This window comes from Oryx dammah, unplaced genomic scaffold (assembly GCF_014754425.2).
Source record: "Oryx dammah isolate SB20612 unplaced genomic scaffold, SCBI_Odam_1.1 HiC_scaffold_19, whole genome shotgun sequence".
Classification (NCBI taxonomy): domain Eukaryota; kingdom Metazoa; phylum Chordata; class Mammalia; order Artiodactyla; family Bovidae; genus Oryx; species Oryx dammah.
This window is the reverse complement of record NW_024070203.1, coordinates 42394100-42418602: the sequence shown is the minus strand read 5'-3', so window position 1 is coordinate 42418602 and position 24503 is coordinate 42394100. Positions and strand designations below refer to the sequence as shown.

Here is a 24503-nt window from a genome sequence, read left to right as displayed (position 1 = left end):
TAGAGATAAGATGAATATATACAGAATCACAGTACAAAACAAAATGTGACAAAGAAGTACAGAATTTCAGGGGAGTCAGGGGGGTTTCATGGGTGGAGTGGATCCACAGGCACCTGGACACCAGTGGGCGTGTCACTATGGGGCGTAGGTGGGGCTTCCAAGCAAAGGCACAGCCAGGGGAGCCGGGACTGCTCAGAGCCTGCGATGCTTCGGGCTGGAGTGCAAACATGCTGCCGGCGCGCTGGCAGCCCATGAATACTGAGCTAGAGAGTTTTCAACACTTAATAAATTAGGCAGGAAGTCACTGAGAGTGTCTCACAGGGACGGCTCCCCAAGAGAGCTATGCCTTGGTTAGGTTCATCTCACAGTAGCAGCTGGAGGATCTCACGCAGCCGGGTCAGCATGAAGGTGACCCTGCTAAAGACCAGACTGAACATTGTTGCCAATAGCCTAGGTGAGAGGTCATGATACCGGTACCGGTCAATGGACTGCAGTGGGGAAGGAAGAGGAAATGGACTTTGGTGGCTGCAAGAGTAGAATCCATGGGGGTGACTCAGATGCTGGAGCCAGAGCCACCATGAGGATTCGGAAAGAGGCTGCACAGTGAGTCAGGAGGCCAGCGCCCACCTCCACCTGGCCTGGTGATCCTGGGAAAGTGATCTCACCCTGGCTGGATTTCAGTTCTCTTATCTTTTTCATAACCTAACTTAGCACCGTGTGTAGGAAAAAACACTCTGAAACTGCATGGACTTTGAGAATCCCCAGTTGCATTCTCTGACAGAGTTGATCTCCACTCTCTGCTTTCACTCTCCACCTTCTTGCTCTCTGCCTTTCGTCTTAGAACGGCCCCTGGAAGCTACAGAGGAAAAACTACCAAGAGGCCTGCAGGAAGAAGAGCTATGCTGATGGATAAGAACTGCCTTCCCCTCCTCATCATCTTTTCTCCATGCCTGGTTCCTCCCCGCTTAGAGACCAGCCATGCATGGTGTGGGCATGTAAGCAGCAAGTGGGACACTCTGCTCCAGGGAGGAGCCAGAAGGTTTCAGTGTCTTCCCATATCATTCAGAGTCTGAGAGATGGGGAAAATTCTGTAACTGAATCAGAATTGAAGTCAGCTTCAGGACTCTGGGATTTAGAGTGGGCCTGGGCCTCCACAGAGAAGTGAGAACCAGCTTAGTCTCCTGATGGTATCCTGGGCTGTAGAGAGGTGGTGCATGGCTTCCCCCCTCTCCTACCCCTACCCCATTCCACTACCCCCTACAGACACTAGCATAGGGGGTTGGGGTAATGTCACAGGAAGTTGCCAAAGTTTGAAGCACCAATATCCCCGATTCTTGAGTCCTGCCACACTGCGGCAAGGGTTAGACACATTGAGAAGCTAAAGCAGAACCGCTATGGGCTCTCAGCTCCTCCATAAGTTTCCCAGTCCCCCAAATAAGTCAAAGGAAGCAACATGAGTCCCTAAAAACCTGAGTTTACACCCAGCAGTGGACTTGGCACTGAGGGGTGATGACTGAAAGGGAAGACTCTTGACTGCCAGCTACCAGGCCAGATGAACTCAGACTTCAGAATCCAGTCAAATGCAGATCTCAGTGTGTTCTTCATCTTCAGTTCAGTTCAGTTCACTCAGTCGTGTCCGACTCTTTGCGACCCTACGAATTGCAGCACGCCAGGCCTCCCTGTCCATCACCATCTCCTGAAGTTCACTCAGACTCACGTCCATCGAGTCCGTGATGCCATCCAGCCATCTCATCCTCTGTCGTCCCCTTCTCCTCCTGCCTCCAATCCCTCCCAGCATCAGAGTCTTTTCCAATGAGTCAACTCTTTGCATGAGGTGGCCAAAGTACTGGAGCTTCAGTTTAGCATCATTCCTTCCAAAGAAATCCCAGGGTTGATCTCCTTCAGAATGGACTGGTTGGATCTCCTCGCAGTCCAAGGGACTCTCAAGAGTCTTCTCCAACACCACAGTTCAAAAGCATCAATTCTTCGGTGCTCAGCCTTCTTCACAGTCCAACTCTCACATGCATACATGACCACTGGAAAAACCATAGCCTTGACTAGACGGACCTTAGTCAGCAAAGTAATATCTCTGCTTTTGAATATACTATCTAGGTTGGTCATAACTTTTCTTCCAAGGAGTAAGCATCTTTTAATTTCTTGGCTGCAGTCACCATCTGCAGTGATTTTGGCGCCCCCCAAAATAAAGTCTGACACTGTTTCCCCATCTATTTCCCATGAAGTGATGGGACCGGATGCCACGATCTTTGTTTTCTGAATGTTGAGCTTTAAGCAACTTCATCTTAGAAAGGAAGAAAATAAGGTTCAAAAATCTCTTAGTGCTACACCATCCCCAAAAATAAAGTATTTGCAGGATACCAATTGCTCCAAAACTTTGGCCACCTGATGCAAAGAGCTGACTCATTGGAAAAGACTCTGATGCTGGGAAAGACTGAGGAAAAGGGGACAATGGAGGATGAGATGGCTGGATGGCATCACTGACTCAACGGATATGAGTTTGAGCAAACTGGGAAATGGTGAAGGACAGGGAAACCTGGCACACCGCAGTCCATGGGGTCACAGAGAATTTTTAATCTCTTTTTGTAAAATGTATGTATTTTTGACTGCAGTGGGTCTTTGTGGTACACAGGCTCTTCATTGCTGCATGTGGGCATTCTCTAGTTGCAGAGGCTACCCTCTAGTTGTAGTGCATGGGCTTCTCTTGTTGGAGAGCATGAGTGCTAGGGCATGGGCTTCAGTAGTTGTAGCTCATGGGCTTAGCGGCCCCAGGGTATGTGGGATCTTAGTTTCCAAACCAGGGATCAAACCCATGTCCAACTAACCCATGTTAGCTTAAACTTATGTTCAAATAACCACATGGGGCTGGACACCAGCCCTAGAACATGAGATGCTAAAATCTCTGGGGAAAATTGAAATGTATATGAAGACTTCTCTGGCAGGAACCGAGTCTCCCTTTTTTGGTGGATTTTGTACTTTCTGGTTAGTGTGATATGAAATTCCTCTAACTCAAGAATAGTTAGAAAAACAACATCAACTCTTTTTGTTTTTGCATTTTTTTATTGGGATATAATAGCTTTACAATGTTGTATTACTTTCTACTATACAACGAAGTGAGTCAGCTCTGTGTATACATTTATCCCCTCCCTCTTGGGACTCCTTCCCACTGCCTACTTCTGTAGGTCATCACAGAGCTCCCTGTGCTCTGTAACAGGTTCTCTCTAGCTATCTGTTTTACACACGGTAGTGTATATATGTCAATCTTAATCTCCCAATTTGTCCCACCCTCCCCTTCTGCATCAGTGTCCACATGTCCTTGGTGGGAATGTTAGTTGATACAGCCTCTATGAAAAACAGTATGGAGGTTCCTTAAAAAACTAAAAATAGAACTACCATATGACCCAGCAATCCCACTACTGGGCATATACCCTGAGAAAATCATAATGCAAAAAGACACATGTACCCCACTGTTCATTGCAACATCAACTCTTGATTCCAACTTGCAAAATAAGATAGAGCACTCTGGGAATAGGAGGTGTTAGTTACCAAAGATTCAGTATCAGGAATGCTACCCTTCCCGAGGATTCCAGAATGCCTTCAGCATTTTATTTACCCTTTCATGTGTTCTTTCATTCATTCACGAAATGAATTCAGTTCATTCATTTCATGCGTTCTTTTTGTCTCTTTAACACAGATGATTGCAAGCTCAGGTACTTGAAAATGATCTAGGCTTAGCTCAAGGAACTAGTCATTCATCAAACAAAACAGATGGAAGGTGGAGCTACAGGGAATTAAAAAACAGATGTAGTTTGAAGCAAAGCAGTGAGGTAGGGTGCAGCCCTGGTGGAAAAGAAAACAACAGCAACTAAATGGCTGATCTTGTTCCCAGCTCCTCCTCTAAGGTAAAGGAAGAAGAATTTTTCCTTCTTTTACCCACTGGAAATGAGAAAGCTGGTGGCTGACTAAATCATTAAACGGGGAGAGAAACACCAGACAGGGTAGATATGGAGGCAGACAGTTGGGGATTGCTAAAGAAAAGTTTCATTAGATTGGAGCACTGGGTCATGAGTGGACTGAGACTGTCAGGTCCAAGAACAGCACCAGCTAAGTCTCCTGAAAATCACTTTGATCCCAATGCCAGAACAAAGGCCAATGCTTAATATTTTGCAAACCAAAAAACTAAGATTGTTAATTCTTCCCTGCAGCATTCATCCATCCATCTATCCATCCCTCCCTCCCTCTCTCTCTCTTCTTACACTAAGAACTCATGACATCTAAAAAATACTTAACATTTTCCTTCTGTCTATATTGTCAACCTTTTCCATTTCGCTGTTTTTCTGGCAATAGGCAGCTTGGATATGTCATTTTTAAATTTTTAATGAAAAGAAATATTTTATAAAATCTAAAATTAAAAAAAATTAACTCACTTGAAAAGTACCTAACAGAAGTTAACACTATGGCATTTCTTTCATTGACAGTTTGCAAACTTTTGGCTGAAAGCTTTTTTTTCTTCTTGATAATTACTCCTTTTCCAAATCTGTTGTTTATGATTTTACTTCATCATAAACATCTCTGAGGAGATGTTAGAAAACTAACATATTGTACTTTCCTCTGAACATTTCTTGGCATACTTCACCTCCCAGAAATAAATAGTGACAGTCCCAACAAGTAACAAATACTTTAGCCTAAGGCCTTCCCAGTGGCCATGTCTGAAAACCTTACCTTGGCTCCAAGATCAAGATAAAGATCAGCTGGCTCCGCTCTTAGTGCGCACAGTCTAGTCTTACCTTCTCTGTGCCCTAGCCTGCCAGCTGATTTCTCTGAATTCACTCTTGCCTTCTGCAGTTTGTTTCTCATGTGTCATTCTCTATTTAAATCCCATTATGGTCATATTACCTCTAGGATAAAGACATTAATCCTCACTGTGATCCCTAAGGCCTGATATGATTTGGCCCCTAACTACATTTCTGACCTAACTGTCCAGTAGAAATAAGATTTAAATGGCACTTCACTGGTGGTCCAGTGGTTAAGACTCCAAGACTTTCACAGCGGGTGTGGGTTCAATCCCTGATTGGGTAACCAAGATTCCACATGCCATGTGGCCGAAAAAGAAAAAAAGAAAGATTTGAGTGATAAATATGAACCATTTATATGATTTTAAATTTTAGTAGCCACATTAAAAAACACAAACCAATGAAATTAATTTTATTAATATATTTTATTTAACCCCAAAACATATAAACTATCATCATTTCTACTTATAATCAGTATTTTAAATAATTATCTGTGAATAGATATAGTTTTACTTCTTCCCTTCCAATCTGGAGGGTTTTATTTCATTTTTCTTGCTATATTGCACTGGCTAGATACCTCAGAGAATGGCACCCCACTCCAGTACTCTTGCCTGGAAAATCCCATGGACGGAGGAACCTGGTAGGCTGCAGTCCATGGGGTTGCTAAGGGTTGGACATGACTGAGCGACTTCACTTTCACTTTTCACTTTCACGCATTGGAGAAGGAAATGGCAACCCACTCCAGTGTTCTTGCCTGGAGAATCCCAGGGACGGGGGAAGCCTGGTAGGCTGCCATCTATGGGGTCGCACAGAGTCGGACATGACTAAAGCGACTTAGCAGCAGCAGCAGATACCTCAGAATAGACTTCCTTGTTTTTTCCCTGATCTTAAGAGGAAAGCATTCATATTACTAAGTGTTATTTTAAATGTGTCTTTTACTGATGCCCTTTACCAGGTTGGAGAAGTTCCCTTCTCCCTCCCTTCCAAGTTTGCTGACAGTCTGAAAAATCAGGACTGGATGTTGAATTTTGTCAAATGTTTTTTCTACATCTACTGAAATGACCATGTAGTTTTTTCTTTAGTATTATAATGAGTTACATTGAATTTTGAACGTTGAACTAGTCTTGTATTCTTGGAAAAAACCCACTTGGTTATGATGTATTTTCCCTTTTATACATTGTTGGATTTAATTGGCTAAAATGTTGAAAAATTTGCATCTATATTCATGTAGGATATTGGTCTGTAGTTTTCTTGTAATATCTTTGCCTGGTTTTGGGATAGATAATGCTGGCTTCATGGAATAAGTTAGACAAACACTCCCTCTTCTTCAGTTTTCTGGAAGTCTATGTATAATTAGTATTTCTTCCTTAAATGCTTGGTAGAATCACTGCTAAAGGCATCTGGGCCTGGTGTTTTCTTTATGAGAGAAATAAATGAGTTGACACATGTGAAGTAATTAGAACTGTGCTTGGCTTGTAGGAAGTGCTCAATAAATGCTAGCTGTTATTTTTTTAATTCATCATATTTTCAATTAAAATAATGAATATTTAGTATAGAACTTAGAAAATATTTTTAAATTTTAAGGAAGAAAAAGTCATAGTAATCCTACTAGTCAAAGATCACTAATATTAACATTTTAGTGCATTTTTCAGTGCTCTCTGCAGATAATTTATGTTTGTTTATATTGCTCTGTACATTCTTTATTCACTTAACATTCAATTATTAACATTTCCTAAGTCAATTCCTAAGCCATAAAATTAAAAGATGCTTGCTCCTTGGAAGAAAAGCTATGACAAACCTAGACAGCATACTAAAAAGCAGAGACATTACTTTGCCAACAAAGGTCCGTCTAGTCAAAGCTATGGTTTTTCCAGTAGTCATGTATGGATGTGAGAGTTGGACTGTAAAGAAAGCTGAGTGCCGAAGAACTGATGCTTTTGAACTGTGGTGTTGGAGAAGGCTCTTGAGAGTCTCTTGGACTACAAGGAGATCAAGCTGTCAGTCCTAAGGGAAATCAGTCCTGAATATTCATTGGAAGAACTGATGCTGGAGCTAAAGCTCCAATACTTTGGCCTCCTGATGTGAAGAACTGACTCACTGGAAAAGATCCTGATGCTGGGAAAGACGGAAGGCAGGAGGAGGAGGGGACGACAGAGGATGAGATGGTTGGATGGCGTCGCTGACTCAATGGACATGAGTTTGAGTAAGCTCCAGGAGTTGGTGATGGACAGGGAAGCCTGGCATGCCGCAGTCCATGGGGTCACAAAGAGTTGGACATGACTGAGCAACTGAACTGAAAGTCAACAGATGTTCTTAATAAATATAATTTCAAAGGCTATACTATTACATGGTCATAACTCATTTAATCATAATTTTGTATTTTTAGAATTGTTTTACTTTTCCTGCACCAGAGATCAAGCATTTCTTTCCTTCAGTTCCATATATATTTATATAAACACACATAGAAACCTTTAGAATATCCCCTCCAGTCCTTCCCTCTGTGGTGTGCAGATAACATACACTGATAACAGTGCTTGTTCATTGTGTGATTACTATGTGCCAGGCACTGCAGTAAGGACTTCATATGTTATATCTTCATTAAGAGTAGGTTCCATTATTATTATCCCTGTTTTACCAATGAGGAAATGGAAGCACCAGGATGTCTGTCTAGCAACTTGCCCAAGGTCACCCAGCGAGGGACTGACAAAGCCAAGAAAGTCTGTCGGGTCTCACAGCCCACGTGATTAACCACTCAGTAGTAGTGCCTCTCAGCTTATACTTTCAGACTTTTTATATGAATTCCATCCTACACCTGATTTGCTGATCCTAAGACTTTGAGTTCTCACCCAGCTCACTTGCCCCAAATGTGTGGTCTCCACCTGGCTTTGGGGTGTTTTCCTTCCTATTCCTTTACTTATTACCCATTTCTTGCTCTTATAGTTATTTACAGTTTCACTGCCAGCTCCTCTATAGTCAGCCAGCTAGAACCCCTATCATCCCAACCAGAAATTGGGACATATTATCTGATAAAAGGATTCTCTTTCCTACTTTATAAATTTGTTTCCACAAAAATAATGATAGAGTTTAAGTAAATCATTATATAGCCAACTAAGAGACTTTACTGAAAATAATTAAAAATGGAGGCTGTCCTAGAAAATGAAAGATATGCCAATAAAAAATGGCAGGTTGTAACCACTGATAACAAAAAATATACAGGTTGTCTAGAATCCTAAAATGGCCATAAATAAAAGTATTTTCATTTCTTAATTGTTAACCCTCACAAAAGGTATTTCTGCCTTTGTCTAGAAGGTTTATATTTTGTGTTGACAACCAGCAGTATGGTTTGTGCAACTTTTTCAGGGCTATCGTATAGGAAAGTATGATGAAAAGACTTTATTACCAGGAAAGGCTTTGTGTGTGTTCTGCTGAATTTCTGAATCTTTCAGTGACTGTGTGTATCTGTGTTTGTTTTTGTCACGTCTTTGTTTAACCAAACAGGCTACACTCTAGGGCAGCCCAGTTGAGTCCTTCCTGGTGGTGGTCTCTAGTTAATTCTCCAAAGTTACTTACCAGGTGGGAAATGACGTTAGAATCCTCAAACAAGAAGCCTATGGGTCCAGGGACTTTCCCACTTCCTTATCTGTCCTCAGGTACCCCTTGCTTTATCTTATCTGTCTTGGATCTACCAAGAGCCAGGCATCCCACTATATGCAGTTGAGATGGACAAGAACAGTCCTCGCCTCCCAGGCTCAACATAAGTTTAAAGTAGCCAGCGTCCTTTTCCAAGTTCTGGGTTTTGTTTTTTTGTTCTTGTTGTTGTTTTGTTTTTTTGTTTGTTTCTCTGTCGGTTCCCCCTAACGATTAGGCTCATATGGGTCCCTTTAAGAGCAGCCATCAATCACAAAAGACAGTGAGTGCCGGCAGACGTGACTGCAGTCTATCGCCAATTTTGGAAAGAAAACGAACCTATTTCGTGAACTACGCAAAGTAAATGGATCTAAAACTTTAAAATTTTTAAATTTACCCCTGCAAGCACCCGTTAGCCCTTGCCTGGGATGTTTTAGTAGCGGTAAACTCAAGAGCTCGCCTAACTTTTCACTTGCCCTACGGCTAACTTTCAGCTCTACTTAGACTCGAATGAGAATCTAAAGAAAACTACCACCCGGAGACCAAGAGAAAAACTGGAGGATGCGGGCATCGATCCCGCTACCTCTCGCATGCTAAGCGAGCGCTCTACCATTTGAGCTAATCCCCCACCGCTGGCCACGGCTGGTTATCTCTTCCTCTAGAGAGAGATCAGAGCTTTTACAACAGAAGATAAATACTCTTGACCACATTCTTGACCTTTCTTCATAGTTTAAGGCCAAAGCAACAAAATTAAGACCCTCTCCTTCGAGCCGGAATCGAACCAGCGACCTAAGGATGGCTGGCGACATTCGTCTACAGTCCTCCGCTCTACCAGCTGAGCTATCGAAGGGAGCGGAAGAACGCTCTCTCAACTTATCCTGGTAACTTTGAGTCGGGTTTCTACGCTTCGGGTACTTTAGTTTCCTGGGCTTAGGATCCCCCTTGCCGATCTCCCACCTCCTCACGGCCGCCGCCACGAGCACTCGTATCGCCGACCTCGCCTGAGCTCTGAAGACAAGGTTGGGGGTCTGGCCCCGGGGACGCGGCATGGCTGTTTTGTGACTCAGGGGTTCGGAAACGCCACAGACGCTTTAGAAACGAGCAGAAAACCTTGACCTGGCAGCCGCCCCGCCAAGAGCTGACTCTGCCCCTCTGGGAACTTGGACTTCCTGTTCCCGATTCCGGGATTCGCAGAAGATTTCACACCCAGGAAGCGGCCATAGACCAAAGCTGCCGCGAAAGAGCTCTCACCTGTTTTCTGGAACGTACTGGATTATCAGAGAGATCCTTGCGTGGAAAGGATGATAGGAGGCTCGACAAAAGTACATTTGTCTCCTTCGAGCCGGAGTCGAACCAGCGACCTAAGGATGTCTCTCGGTTAACATATCAACTACAGTCCTCCGCTCTACCAACTGAGCTATCGAAGGGACAGCCGAGCTGTGGGCCCCGCCCGCTGAGATTCAATACAGAAAAACCAGAGCGCGTTTGACTAAGAGATCACACTGAGCATGCGCAATGGAGGGAGCCGGACAAGAGGGCGGTCGTTGGCGGAGGTTTGTTTTACGCGTGCGCACAAAGACCGGCCGGGTATGGCTCGCTGGACGCCGTCTGACTCCTAACTTGGGGAGAAACTCCCAACTCGTGTGTTAGAACTGAGATACCCCCCATCCTCTTCACCCCCCCCGCGTGCCTGCTGCCCTTTTTCTTTACTCCCTTTTCTTAGGGTGGTTACTGTCGGGTGTGGCTTCACTATCATGTAACGTTCATGTCCCCTGAGCCCCTCCCCATGTGAGGGGCAGTGGTGCAGGGCGGCCCCCGATTCCTATGTTGAAAACCTAATGCCCAGTTGATGGTATTAGGAGGTGGAGCTTATGGGAGGTGATTAAGTCGTGAGGGCTGAGCCCTTATGAATAGAATTAGTGTCCTTATAAAAGAGGCCACAGAGACATGCCTCTCTTCCAGTCCTGTGAGGATACAATGAGAAAGGTTGGGTACATATGATTATGTCCCTTCTTCGTAGGGTCCCAGTGAAAGATAATAAAGATATGCAAGAAGAAAAAGTCACGCATGGAAAACAAAGCAGGTGTAATGAGCAAACCTCAAGTTTTAAATAATTTCTGGGATTGTGGAAAGCAAATGAGTCTGAATGGATGCATGTCCCAAGATGGAGAAAAATCACAGGTCAGAATATACACAGTCTAGAAGCTTGCAGAAACAGAACCATTCTCCCCACGGGTCTCCCCAAGAGGTTTCAGGCACAGAGGCAGCTGCTCAAAGATCAGAGGCCCGCAAATCCCAGGTTGACAGTGATGTAGCAAGTCAATAAAGCAATCAGGCAAATTAGGAAAAACGAAAGAGGTCAGGGGGTTCTAGGAAGATGATCTTTGATGAAGGAATGGATTATTTTACAGTAAGAACTTGGAGATACGATAAAGGCATGTCACTTTAAGAAAACCAAAACTAATTAGGAACTTCTAAAAAGCAAAGCAAGTACATAGAGCTTTATAAAGAACTCACCATCTAAATATAAGGGAAACTGAAATCTGAGATGATTTTGAGAAACTAATGACCTGTGTTGTGGGCTAACTTGTGTCTCCCCTTCTTATATTGAACCTCTGGCTTTCAAAATGTGGCTTTATTTGAAGATAGGCCCTTTAAAAAGAGAATTAAAATGGTGTTGTTAAGGTGGGCCCTCATCGAATATGACTAATGTCCTTATAAGGATTTAGGAAGAGAAAGAAACACCAGACACACAGACAATCATGTGAACACATGACAAGAAGCAAGCATCTGCAAGCCCAAGAGAGAGGCCTCTGAAGAAATCAAACCTGCTGACTTCTTGATTTTGATCTTCAAGCCACCACAACTCTGAGAAAATAAACTGTTGTTTAAGCCAGCCAGCCTGTGATATTTTGTTATGGTAGCCCCAGCAAACTGATACAGAGATAGTGAGGAAAGAGAAACTTGCTTTCTTTCCTGTACCGTTTGGTATTGTTTTGTTTGACCACATCCAAATACGTGTGGGGCAGCCAGTCCCATGAACTCAGTTCAGTCCCTATGTCATATCTGACTCTTCTATCTCCCAGGGACTGCAGCACCCCAGGCTTCCCTGTCCTTCACCATCTCCCGGAGTTTGCTCAGAGTCATGTCCATTGAGTCGGTGATGCCATTCAACCATCTCATCCTCTATCAGCCCCTTCCCATAGTTGTCATCTAGGACAGCATTTAATGAAAATTACTTTTAAATGAAGGAACTGGTACCCAAAGCTGTGAAATAACTTACCTTCAGTAACAAAGTTGAACAATGGCAGATAAGATCTCAGCTTTCCTGAGTCACCAGCCAGGACTCCTTCCTTGGCACTACTTGTTACCAGTTGGACACTTGAGTTAGAGTGACTGGATGCTGGACTGCTCCCTGGGAGGAAGGAGGTTGAAAGGCAGTTTCTGACATCAGGCAAGAACAAATGATGACCAGGACATTCTGGGAGTAACAAAGTGTTCCATTTACTAAAGGGAATGCTCTTCTTATCTCTCAAACACAATGATCAAGTTTCTAAAATTTGTTAACAGTGGTGCTTCATGAAAATCATGCCAAGGTATCCTGAGATCTGAAAAGCCCTTGTTCAACTTGGAAAAATACCTTACACATATCTGCTTGAAAGTACTTTCACATTCTTCCTTTTTAATTAAGGAAACCGTTCTACAGATCACAAGGCCCTACAAAGAAAGGTTAAATAATTTCCTCAGGATGACCCTCCAGACTCGGGGAGCAGAGCTGAATTCGGGTTTGCTGAGTCCTCATCCATGGCTTCCTGTAAATATTTACTGTCTCCAAGAAGGTTGTTTGTGAGAAACCACAGAGGTGCTATTTCCAAGGTCAGAAAGGGAACTGTTCTGGGCAAGTCCAGGGGAGCTACAGTTGATTCTTGTTATTCATGGTAGTTAGGGTCTATGAAGACACCACAAACACTGATTTAGTAAATACTGAACCATTGCTCCTGGGGAAATACAGGGCTAAGTTCCTGTGAGCCTCTGTTCACAACATTTTCATCATTCAGTGATCGATACACAACCTTGTTTTATTCATGCTTCTGTTAAGACACCTTATTTAATATACAACCTTGTTTTATTTATGCTTCTGTTAAGATACCTGCATATTTTTGATGCAGTAACATTGAACTCATGCCCAATAGCACTATTACTCATACCTGGAAGAAGCTTATCTAACATACACATTTTCTTTGTAAGGCACACTATAACCTCTTGTGCTTAGAAACAGTAGACAGCTCTGTGCTTTTAAGCATTTTAAACAATGAGATTCAAACAGAAAGCACACACCAAAAAAAGTGATACTTATTTACAGTAAGAGAGCTGAAACAGAATGTTATCTTGTTACTCTCTGCTGGGAACATGTACCCTGAGCAGCTGGGATTTTTTGCTGTTCTGTGTGTCTCTGCAAGTGACCATGAAAGCACTATGAGTACTGATTTGGGGGGTTATAAATGAATAATAGGGAAAGCCATGTCTCCTGCATCAGCAGGCAGGTTCTTTACCACTGAGCCACCAGGGAGCACAATGACTACTGGTTATTATTGTTAATTTATAATTTTAATTTATGAAAGAATGAACCATCTTTCTTCAAACACACCTGTGGTCCTAAAAGCCAACACAGTCCACCTCCTTTCAAATTGTTTAGTTTGGGGGATGGGATGGGTTAGGAAGAAGTAAGTGATGAAACTAAAAAAAGGAGATAAGCAGGGAAGTGAATCATTTTTATTTTCTATTAAGACATATAACGTGTACCTTTCAGATTTTGGTAACTAAAAATTAAATTTCCTAGTTTGCTGTATATCGAGTTAGAAAACAAATTCCTTGCCAAATACATTAAAGAAATTTTGAAGGCATTTTATAGAAAATTATTAGCCATTAATAATAAGTTAATCAATATATGGGCTTCCCTGATGGCTCAGATGGTCAAGAATCTGCCTGCAATGCAGGAAACCCAGGTTTGATCCCTGGGTTGGGAAGATCCCCTGAAGAAGGGAATGGCAACCCTCTCTAGTATTCTTGCCTGGAGATCTCCAAAGACAGAGGAGCCTGGTGGGCCACAATCCATGAGGTTGCAAAGAGTTGGAAAGGACTGGTAACTAGCACTTAATACATAGGCAGTAATTTTCATTGCTTAACGGCTTTCATTTGTTGCATTTATAAAGCTACCTGGGTTAGCTTTAAAATAGTTTTTTTTGTGATTATAATTCTGAAAATATCAGTTTAGTAAATGGTTAATATGTATATATGCCCAAATAGATCATTCTGAAGATAATTAAGAAAATATTGAAATCTCATTCCCAGAGTGAATATTTGTACTAAAAATTTCCCCCAAAAATTCTTCACCAGAAAAGAAAGTATATTGTAGATGAAACCTTGAGATTCATCAATCTGGACAGCGTCTCAGGAATGAAGAAATTTGGGTACCAGAGCAGATTACTCAGAAGTAACAAGAAAAACCCTCGTAGGTAAGATTCATCTTCCTGGACCTGGGAACAAGGATGTGCCTGGGGGCTTTCAGGCATGGGAAAAATTGATAGATTTTTCAGCTATTAGAAAGTTCAGTTGGCAGCCTAGAAATGAGCAGAATGTGATAACAACTGTCTGGTAACTGCTTATTTGATTCTAGGAATTCAGTTTTGCTTGAGGACAGCCCTGGAAGAGCATGAAAATTCCAAAGTTGTACCACACTTACCCCTTCATCTGGCACTGAGCATGTTTAGGTCTCCTTTTGGAGAAAGGCTTTTCTCAGAAATGGTCTATGTTATGAGAATTGATCAGTTAGTCAACAAGTATTTAATAGTCTCTTCATATTGTAGCACGGTGCAGAATACAGATGTAAACGCTGACCCTAAGATGTAGTTCTGAAATCACTGCTAATGTGAACCTCCTACAATTTGGAAATAACTTTGTTTTACAGAAGCTGGGTTTTCATGACTTAATCTAAATTTCTGGGCCTTTGTGGTCTCAAACTGCTCAGGAATAATATGAAGATGACTATTACTTAGGTTCTCAGGAGGGCTTCAGGCCAGAAGAAGAGTAGTTTTAGAGAGGAGGACTCGTGATTGTCAAATAAAGGTCTTTCTTTGCTTTGAGGACTGTTGCCCTGGAAGTGGACATTTGCCTTCTCACTCATGAGAAGTAAGGGGTGGCAGGCTGCTGAAATTAAAAAAAAATAATAATAAATTCTAAAATTGGATCAGAGGTTTGAGTGTCAAACAGAGAATCCCATGGACAGAGGGGCTTCCTTTGTGGTTCATCTGGTAAAGAATCTGCCTGCAATGTAATCCCTGGGTTGGGAAGATCCCCTGAGAAGGGAAAGGCTACCTCCTCCAGTATTCTGACCTGGAGAATTCCATGGACTGTATGACATCCATGGGGTCACAAAGAGTCAGACATGACTGAGCGACTTTCACTTCACTTCACTTCTCTTCATGGACAGAGAAGCCTGGCAGGCTACAGTCCATGGGGGTCACAAGAGTCAGACACGACTCTGCAACTGAACAACAACAAATGTAAGACAGCAAAAAAGTAAATGGTTGATTCATGAAACCCCCTACTCTTATAGCCTGGAGGCCAGGATTAGGTAGTGAGCACTGAAGTGGGCAGTTCATTTAACCCTTCATGAACTGGGATCATTGTTGAGGATCACAGTTAGCATGTCCCTTCTTTCCTTGATGCTTCTCTGCTAAGATGCTTGTGGATTCATAATAATAGCAGGCAATTCCAGATGGCAACTCCACAGACGCTTATGTGGCCCCTCCTCAGATGGAGAGTTGGTCCTTGTGCCTGTGTAGCTAAGGGGCATTCTGTAGAACTCGTTCCCTCACTCACAGACATCCACGTGCTTACATTTGCCATGCAGCACTGTAACTAAAACTAGCCCTATGTAGAAAACCTTGGCCGGAACACCTCTAGGAATTTAATTCCACATCTGATTGGGATTCTAATTCATGACCTATTTCATCAAAACCACTCTTGTACTGGCTCTGTGGGAAAGCTGGGGGTGGAAATAGAAAGTTTTCTATGAGAAAGAAAAGTGAGGTCGAGGGGAGAAAGAGAAGGTGAATTTTGTGACTTGTAGGTTACTATTCAACAGCAGGACTGCTGTTTTGCTTAGAGACCTCAAGAAGGAAAAGTAGTGGCTCCAAGTACTTAGAAGTGAGGCTGTTCATCTCATTGTTCCCTTCAAATGGAAAGTTACTCATGTGTTGAGGACGGTTCTGAGCACCTGCTGGTCACTGGGCTATTAGTATTGGGTATTTTCATGGGTCTTGTTGGGTGAGAGTTCATATACAGAAGTCTCATCACATTTGTCTCTGTGTATCAACATATACAAACTCATATAAAACCATCTTAAACTTGTTAAATACTTGACTTTTTGGAGTTCTTTCAACTATTTTACTTGGTCTTGCAACAATTTGGAAGGTAAACAGAGAAGATATGAAAACAGAGTCATAGAGAGATTAGCCATCTCATTCTTATCTCACTTGGTCACAGGGCTAGTTTGTGAGTGCTTAGTTAGAACCAGGTTCTTAAATTTCAAACCAGGGCCCTTTGTACTTAATTATGCTGATTAAAAAAAAAAAATTCCAGTAACACATGAGTTAGAGTTTTAATTATGTCAGAACTGTCAGAGCTATAACACTAATTCTCACTTACAATGTATATTTAACTTTAATTAACTGTAATGGGGGGGTAGAATAAGAAACAAAGAAAAAAGGAAATGGCATTTCATGCAGTATTATGTAAAAACATAAGATCTTGAAAAATCCAAGCTTACATTAAGAACTAGGGAAGATCTGGAAAAAATAAACACTTGCTGCTCACTGTTTTAGAAAGAGCATATGGCTTCTACCACCTGATGAATATAAGAGTCAAGTAAATGCAGAGATGACCTCTGAGCATAGATGTTCAACATGGGCAGTATTTCTGATCACTGTCACGGCTGAAAATAGGATAAGTGATATGCCTTTAAATTTAAATTACAGAATTTAGAATTCTGTCCTTTACCTCATGTGTTTCTTTTTCTTAATGTGGCTAATCTAAGCCTGTTGGACAAAAAATATTTTAACTTAAATTTGTCAGACACGTTGTTTGGGGCTGTTTTGTGCCCAGAATGATTTTTTGGGGATCATTTACAACATTTCACAGGGCTGAAGTTCTGTTTTTGTTTTTATGCCCATCTAAAAGTACACAGAAAACTTCTTTCTTCCTGGTTTGTTAGTTTTCAGTAAGTGATAATTTGTAATCTTTCAAAACTATACTTTAATATGATATGTCTTTACCTAATAATTTCTTCCTGCCTCTTGAAATATTTCTGTGGCCATATTGTATATGACAGGAAAAATCTCTACACACACACAAGAAATTTCTCCTAAATTCTCATGTATGTTTCGCTGATGATAGTTAAAGGCAGATGTTAATACTGCATTTAGTTAAATAGATGAAAAGTGGCTTTGGTTTCAGAATACAACTTTAGTCTATGAGGACTGAGGTCTGGCTCATATAAAGGGAAGGCTCAAAAAGCCTGTCCAATGCCACTGTCTTACCTCAGGCAAGGAGCATAAAACAACTCTTCAGGCCTTTATTCATCAAAATGGAATGTGTGTTTCCATTAGGAATTCTACTCAAAGAGTGGCTCTGCATACTGAGAAAATTATGTAGCAGTCGTCTTTCCTTAACCTAAAGATAAAATACAAATGTGGAAAAGTTCACAGCATTTCATGTCCCCTCTCCTCCCCCAGCAAGAACACCTGGAGACATGGCTGAACCAAGAGGAGGTACTGTGGACCCTCAATGGGCTCACTATTAAGAGTCTGTACAATAGCTTCGAGGTTCTTCTCTGATTAGCTGTGTTTTCTCATTTGCATTTGTGGGCTGGAGAACAACTGGAAAGTCCATATCTGAAAATAAACAAAGAAAACCAATAAGCACCCTCTTAGCATGTTATGTTTCCTTTAACGGGGGCAAGTGGTAGATATATTTGTTGAAGTGATGATTGGCAAGCCAATTCAATTGCTAAAATATTGAGGATCTTACCTTTTAAAGGCCTTCAAAAGGGAGGATTTATAGTCTTTATTCTCCATTTAAGTTCTTTCAGTTATAACATTTTAAAACCAAAGCTCTAAATGCAACTTTCACCTCAAGGCAATTTTCTAAAACCAATAAACTTAAGCTTTAGTTACCATTTTGTGAGTATGAGGACAGGGCCACCACCCATGTCATATAGACTACGTGTTAAGTCTGCATGAAAAGTACCTCCTAGAGTTGTGCAGTGGACAGTTGCAAATATGGCCCTGGGTGGGACAGAGGTCAAAACCCAGAGCTTGCTTAGGTGAGCTGTCTAATAGAGGTTGTCCACAAAAGTAAAAGTGAAGTGTTACTTGCTCAGTTGTGTCTGACTCTGCGACCCCATGGACTGTAGCTCACCAGGCTCCTCTGTCCATGGGAGGCAAGAATACAGGAGTGGGTTGCCATTTCCTACTCCAGGGGATCTTTCCAACCCAGGGATCAAATCTAGGTCTCTTGCATTGGCAAGTGGATTCTTTACTTTCTGGGCCAACAGAGAAGCCACAAGTCCACAAAAAGCTAGTACCCTGGATGATTATGATTTAGGTCACCATACTCCTAAATCTGCAAGGAAACGTGCTGGTATTGAGTTTTTGTGAAGCAGGGAAGAGCCTTTTAAAAAATGTTTATTGGCAAGTCAATGAGCACACAATTTGGCAGGCCAAATTTATAATACCTATGTGTTCCAAGAAACCTCAAGCTGAAAATTTAGTTTAAAATGGTCCAGTGCAAAAGCACTGAGCAGAAGTGGATGACTCCAACCTTCAACCCAAGCCTTAAAGAATCCCCCACAAATTGCAAGAAATAAGCTCATAGGTAAAACAGGTAGGAGAGATAAGGAGAAAGAGAAGGAGAGAGACTGAGAGAAGGGGGTGAGAGTGAGTGGAAGTTAGAAATAGAAACAGTGAACACTGGGTAAGAGCCAGTAGAAACAACAAAAGGCTAAATCAGACCCCAAAAGGCTTCAAATCCTACAGTGACACTTCAAACTCAAACAGTGTTGTATGTCAAGTAAACATCTCAGTAAGACTGAGATTTAAAAAGGAAAATGATCAAACATGATTTAAGATAAGAGTTACCTCTGAAGAGGGAACAGCAAGCAAAGAACTTACAGGTAATGGCAATAAACAGGTCGTAATATTTGCTTGTATATGCTGGATAAGTAGAAACAATAACAGATAAAATAAGTGAATCACCCCCCAAATCTCTACCAGTAACTAACAGAATTGGGGCTTGAAATGGGACTGTGTAATTCAAAGCCCTTTCCTGTCTTAGCCACTAGCAGTGTACTGTTCTCGAGGTAGCTGGCACAAAGGCTGATGATCAACTTTCCTGTTTCCCCACACTTGTGAATATTGATACTTTGTGGTATCCTTTGCTTCTTGCCTCATGGGTGAATTTGCAGGAAACAAAGAACATTCTCCTTTTCTGAAGAAAGGGTGTTTAGCTTCTTTCTGTAATCAACTCTTGGTATACCCCTCTCCTCTACTACAGATATTTTTTAATTGAAGTGAGATTCACATAACATAAAATGAACCATTTTAATGTGAACAAGTTAGTACATTCATAATATATTAAATATATAATTCACTGCTTCTATCTAGTTGCAAAACAGTTCCCCCAAAGGAAACCCAGTACATATTAGGCAGTCGTTACCTGTTCCTCCTCTCCCCCTTTCCCCCAACCCCCAACCCAGGCCCTGGCAACCACCAATATGCTTTCTGCCTCTATGAATTTACCTATCTGGATATTTCATGTAGGTGGAGTTATACTGTATTTGTCCTTTTGCATCTGGCTTCTTTCACTTAGCATAATGTTTCCAGGTTCATTCATCCTACAGTATTTTTCAGTACTTCATTCCTTTTTAAGGTTGAATAATATTTCACCTCCAGGTTCGATCCCTGGGTTGGGAAGATCCCCTGGAAAAGGGAATGGCTACCCACTCCAGTATTCTTGCCTGGAGCATTCCCTGGACAGAGAAGCCTGGTGGGCTACAGTTCATGGGGTCACAAAGAGTCGGACATGACTGAGTGACTGATACCACCTTTTTGCTTTTCTTCCCCAGAATCTTCTGGGTTTTCTCTCAACTCCTTCTCCTCTCTTCCTAGTTAAATCCTACGTCTCTTGCTCTTGTCTAGCAAACTTTTCAGGAGACCAGCTGTTTTCTGCTTATCACATTTTGCTTTGATGCTATGAGCCCTTATCTGGATGTAGCCCAGTTTGGGGTTATTTGCAAATATGATCTCTGCATAACTTCTGCTTCATTCTATTTCTTGATAAAAACTCTGCAATAGAACAGCCTAATAAGACTATCCCCGCCTTGCCCAGCATCTAGAGCTCTATTTACCCTCTTGTCCACAGGATACAGAGAGATTGTGTGCCAAACGCTGTGCCAGTATCAAGATTCCTCCCTTCTGGGACTTCCTTGGTGGTCCAGTAGCTAAGAATCGACCTTCCATTGCAGGGGATGTGGGAAACTAAGATTCCATATGCCTGGGGGCAACTAAGCCTGTGTGCTGCAACTGCAAGATCCACAGCCAAATAAATAAATAGATTTTTAAAATAAAATACTTGAAAAAAAAAAAAAGATTCCTCTCTTCTAGGATTCTCCATCCCCATAATCTCCTACCCCTTAACTTCTCCTTAAAGTTTTCAGCTTTAAGTGTCACTCCCTCTGAGAAGCGGTCCTCACCTGCGTCCGGGTCAGGCCGCCTAGTGTTCACTGTCACAGCCCCGTGCTTCTCCTCTGGCACACTTGCTGTACCTCTAAGTTAACTAGCTTGTTGTGCGATTATTTCTTTACTATTTGTCTTCCTATCTCCTCTGCTAGACTGTCAGGTCTAAGACCTCAGGGATGGCATCTTTCTTTGCTCTGCTGCTGCTGCTGCTAAGTCGCTTCAGTTGTGTCTGACTCTGTGCGACCCCATAGACGGCAGCCCACCAGGCTCCCCCATCCCTGGGATTCTCCAGGCAAGAACACTGGAGTGGGTTGCCATTTCTTTGCTCTAGCTCCTAGCAAAAAGTGCTCAATAAGTGTTTGTGCTTGAAAGACTATCTTGATAAACCTGTCGAGTAAATTTGCTCACTGAATCTTAGCAGGCAGACTTTGAAGAAGCCTTGGGTCCACTTTGAACTGCTTCTAGGGCAGTATTCTGAGCTGACTCACTCGTCGTCCTGCTCCCCAGGCCTGGGCCTCAGTGATGCTTACTTGATATTTTCATATAGAAAGTGAAACTGTCAGCTGCTCAGTCGTGTCTTACTCTTTGCAACCCTGTGGACAATAGTCAGCCAGGCTCCTCTGTTCATGGGATTCTCCAGGCAAGAACTGGAGTGGGTAGCTCTTCCCTCTCCAGGGGATCTTCCTGACCCAGGGATCGAACCTGGGTCTTCCTCATTGCAGGCAGAATCTTTATCAGCAAAGGGCTTTGGACTAGTCACCACAGTTATTTTCCATAAATTATTTTTAGAAATCAAATCCTTTGGATTGGGGGATGGTTAGAAAGGGGATTGAGTGGGACTGGTGAAAAGAGGAAGGATGAATTTAATCTCTTTCTTGGTGCCCTTTCACTGGGCAGTAAAGTGCGATGAATGCTGAAGAGTAAATGTAATAAATGTCTCAATATCTTGGCTGAGGGTGAGTCTAATTACAAGCCATATGGCCTCTTCAGCTCAGTGGCTGTGAATTTGTTTGGGCTTCATCCAGGTGACTGGCAGGAGCAGCTAAGCAGTCAACAGATTTTTCTCTGCACTGACTCTCACGTTTTTAGATCCAAGGTCAGCACACTATAATATCTTCTCCCTTAAATACCGTATGCCCTTGCCTTCAAAAAAAAAAAAAATAGGGAAATTATGACTCCACAAGGAAATTTTAGGGTTTTAATTGGTCATTTGCAGACCAGTGCTTGGAAAAAAAAAAACTGAATTTATCTTTTGTATTTTTGGTTCTCTTTGCCAGGGTGTTCAGTAAAGCTAGGTTTCCATTTATGCTCTTGTTTCTATACCACCTTCCTCTTTTCTTTCCTTCCTTCCTTTCTGTCTCTGTCTGTCTGTCTCTCTCTCTCTCTCTCTCTCACACACACACGCACATACACATGCACACACACACACACGCTAACACACGCAGACCTAGGGAAAAGTGTTCTGTCTCAGGATGGTCTCTGCAGCCCTCTTGGCTGGTAGAATTTTGACTTCATTGTATCCTTAATCTAACAGAGGAGTATAGTCTAGATGAGCTTGTTTTACTTATAGTGCTCAAAATTTCACAAAGTAGAACTTCTAATTTGTGATATCCATTACCTTTATCTCTCAGGCTTTAAATTTTCCAAGACAAAAAGGAGGGATGGGCAACCCACCAAGATACTGTCTCTCTTCTCTTTGCTCCTAGTTGATTAATAAGAATAATAAAATTCCCCTGTGTTCCTAGAAACCCACCGGGATTTTACTTTTATTTTGAGAAAGAGATGGGAATCAGTCTACAAGTTGTAAAGTTTGCAGAGACTATTGAAGATGCCACTGTTTTGAACTTCCTTCCTTTATTTCTTGAGGGTAGAAGTTGGGTTACACCCTTTCGCATGGATGGAACAGACACAATAACCCAAGTAAATCTCTCCTCTTTACTAGCAAATGCCACCCTGTACCACTACTCTTGACCAGAAACTATGGGGTATGTGTTTGTGGTTTGTAGCAATTCTGTGTGTAATTACTGCTAGCCATACTGGCATAGAAGTGGGCTTAGAGATAACTTCTGTAACTCAACGTCCCAATTTAATTGCTTAAGAGACTTGAAGATCCACACCAGATATGTGTCCACTGTGCTCTGATCCTAGAAGGATTAGGTGAGGGAGGGGCAACAGTGTTTCAAATGTGTATTCAAACTTGGTCTGTAGAAAAATTCTTCCAAATTTTACATCTTATATATGAAATAAGTTGGATAGACGTTTTCGTAAATTTGACAACATCCCTAAAAAGTTAGACAACATTATCAATAATGAGATGTAAAATTGAAATTTTTATAATCTACCAATAATAAAAAACAAATTTTGAACAGACATGCTAGAGTGTTCTTGCCTGGAGAATCCCAGGGATGGGGGATCCTGGTGGGCTACCGTCTATGGGGTCGCACAGAGTCGGACACGACTGAAGCGACTTAGCAGCAGCAGCAGCAGCAGCTAGAGGAAAGGCAATTATTTTTCTATTGCCCCTACAGTAAATGATGTTAATGAAATTGCTATTAAATAAAGAGGCAATGAAAGAAGATATACCCAGAAATTATGGCAGGGAGTATTATAAAGGTGTGCCAGGCAGTTAATTAAACTATTGCTATTTTTCAAAATCTGTGACATTTAAGATGTTTATGAGTTTTTAAGCCTTGCAATTTTTTTGTAATTTCTTTTTTTCATGATAGATATTCACTTTCAGATCTAATTTTGTATTTGTAATTCTATGTTTTTTTTCCTCCAAAAGGACTGTACAGATTGTGTTAAGTTTCTGGCCCTCAAGAACCTAGAATAATTGTGCATTAAAATACTTCAGAATAGAATACAGCTTTTCCTTTTGGTTAAGGCTTATAGTAACACAGTCAAGGGTTCATGATTCACTTAGTCTGTAATCTGACCTTTGCAATGGAACTGGTAGCTCTGGAGTGTCAGAACTGAGGACAGTGAGTGGCACATAAATTCATCACCAACAACTCTGTAGGAAGGAAACCTGGGTGGCATTTGGCACTGAGTATGTGTTTCTGTTCCAGAAAGGACTACAGAGAAGGTCTGCTGAAATGACTGGGTAGAGCTTTTGTCTAATTTAAAAAGGAAAGACTCTGTGGCTCTTCAGAGAAGAGTGAAACACTGGATTTGTGATATCTAGATTTAACTCACCCAATTTTGGTTTCCACGCTATAAAGGAAGAGATAAGGATGACATCCTGGCTGACAATGACAGTGCTCTCCTGTGTCACTGCTCCCTTCTGTTCTCTGCCAGTGATGGACTGGGTTGATGGATATTATAGGAGATCCCAGTGACCCCTGACATGACCTAATGTCAGTTTTCAGAACTTTTCAGTCGCTCAGTCGTGTCCGAATCTTTGCAGCCCCATGGACTGTAGCACGTCAGGCCTCCCTGTCCATCACCAACTCCCGGAGCTTACTCAAACTCAGGTCCATTGAGTCGGTGATGCCATCCAACCATCTCATCCTCTGTCATCTCCTTCTCCTGTCTTCAATCTTTCACAGCATCAGGGTCTTTCCAATGAGTCAGTTCTTTGCGTCAGGTGGCAAAAGTATTGGAGTTTCAGCTTCAACATCAGTCCTCGCAATGAATATTCAGGACTAATTTCTTTTAGGATGGACTGGTTGGATCTCCTTGCAGTCCAAGGGACTCTCAAAAGAGTCTTCTCCAACACCACAGTTCAAAAGTATCAATTCTTCAGTGCTCATCTTCCTTTACGGTCCAACTCTCACATCCATACATGACTACTGGAAAAATCTTAGCTTTGACTAGATGGACCTTTGTTGGCAAAGTAATGTCTCTGCTTTTTAATATGCTGTCTAGATTGGTCATAGCTTTTCTTCCAAGGAGCAAGCATCTTTTAATTTCTTGGCTGCAGTCACCATCTGCAGTGATTTTGGAGCCCCCAAAATAAAGTCTCTCACTGTTTCCATTGATTCCCCGTCTATTTGCCATAAAGTGATGGGACCAGATGCCATGATCTTAGTTTTCTGAATGTTGAGTTTTAAGTCAACTTTGTCACTCTGCTCTTTCACTTTCATCAAGGGGCTATTTAGTTCCTCTTTGCTTGCCATTAGGGTGGTGTCATCTGCATATCTGAGGTTATTGATGTTTCTCCCAGCAATCTTGATTCTAGCTTGTGCTTCATCCAGCCCAGCATTTCACATGATCTACTCTGCATATAAGTTAAATAAGCAGCGTGACAATATACAGCCTTGATGTACTC

The 24503-nt window shown here is 41.9% G+C and overlaps 1 protein-coding gene and 3 non-coding genes across 4 annotated transcripts in view; all 4 read right to left on the bottom strand.

Moving 5' to 3' along the window:
- Positions 1–8990: 8990 nt before the first annotated feature.
- Positions 8991–9063, bottom strand: TRNAA-AGC. Its single transcript has one exon. It is a non-coding gene; the product is annotated as a tRNA-Ala (tRNA).
- Positions 9064–9196: 133 nt separating this feature from the next.
- TRNAY-GUA lies at positions 9197–9285 on the bottom strand. Its single transcript is given in 2 exon segments — positions 9197–9232; positions 9249–9285. It is a non-coding gene; the product is annotated as a tRNA-Tyr (tRNA).
- Positions 9286–9768: 483 nt separating this feature from the next.
- Positions 9769–9862, bottom strand: TRNAY-GUA. The gene is made up of 2 exons: positions 9826–9862; positions 9769–9804 (listed from the first exon to the last, which is right to left on the bottom strand). It is a non-coding gene; the product is annotated as a tRNA-Tyr (tRNA).
- Positions 9863–15758: 5896 nt separating this feature from the next.
- DNAJC5B (DnaJ heat shock protein family (Hsp40) member C5 beta) overlaps positions 15759–24503 on the bottom strand; it is a 66093-nt gene continuing 57348 nt past the window's right edge. The window contains exon 5 of the mRNA XM_040261307.1: positions 15759–17389. Coding sequence (XP_040117241.1) covers positions 17295–17389 — 95 coding nt within the window. The 3' untranslated portion in view covers positions 15759–17294. The remainder of the gene's footprint in view (positions 17390–24503) is intronic.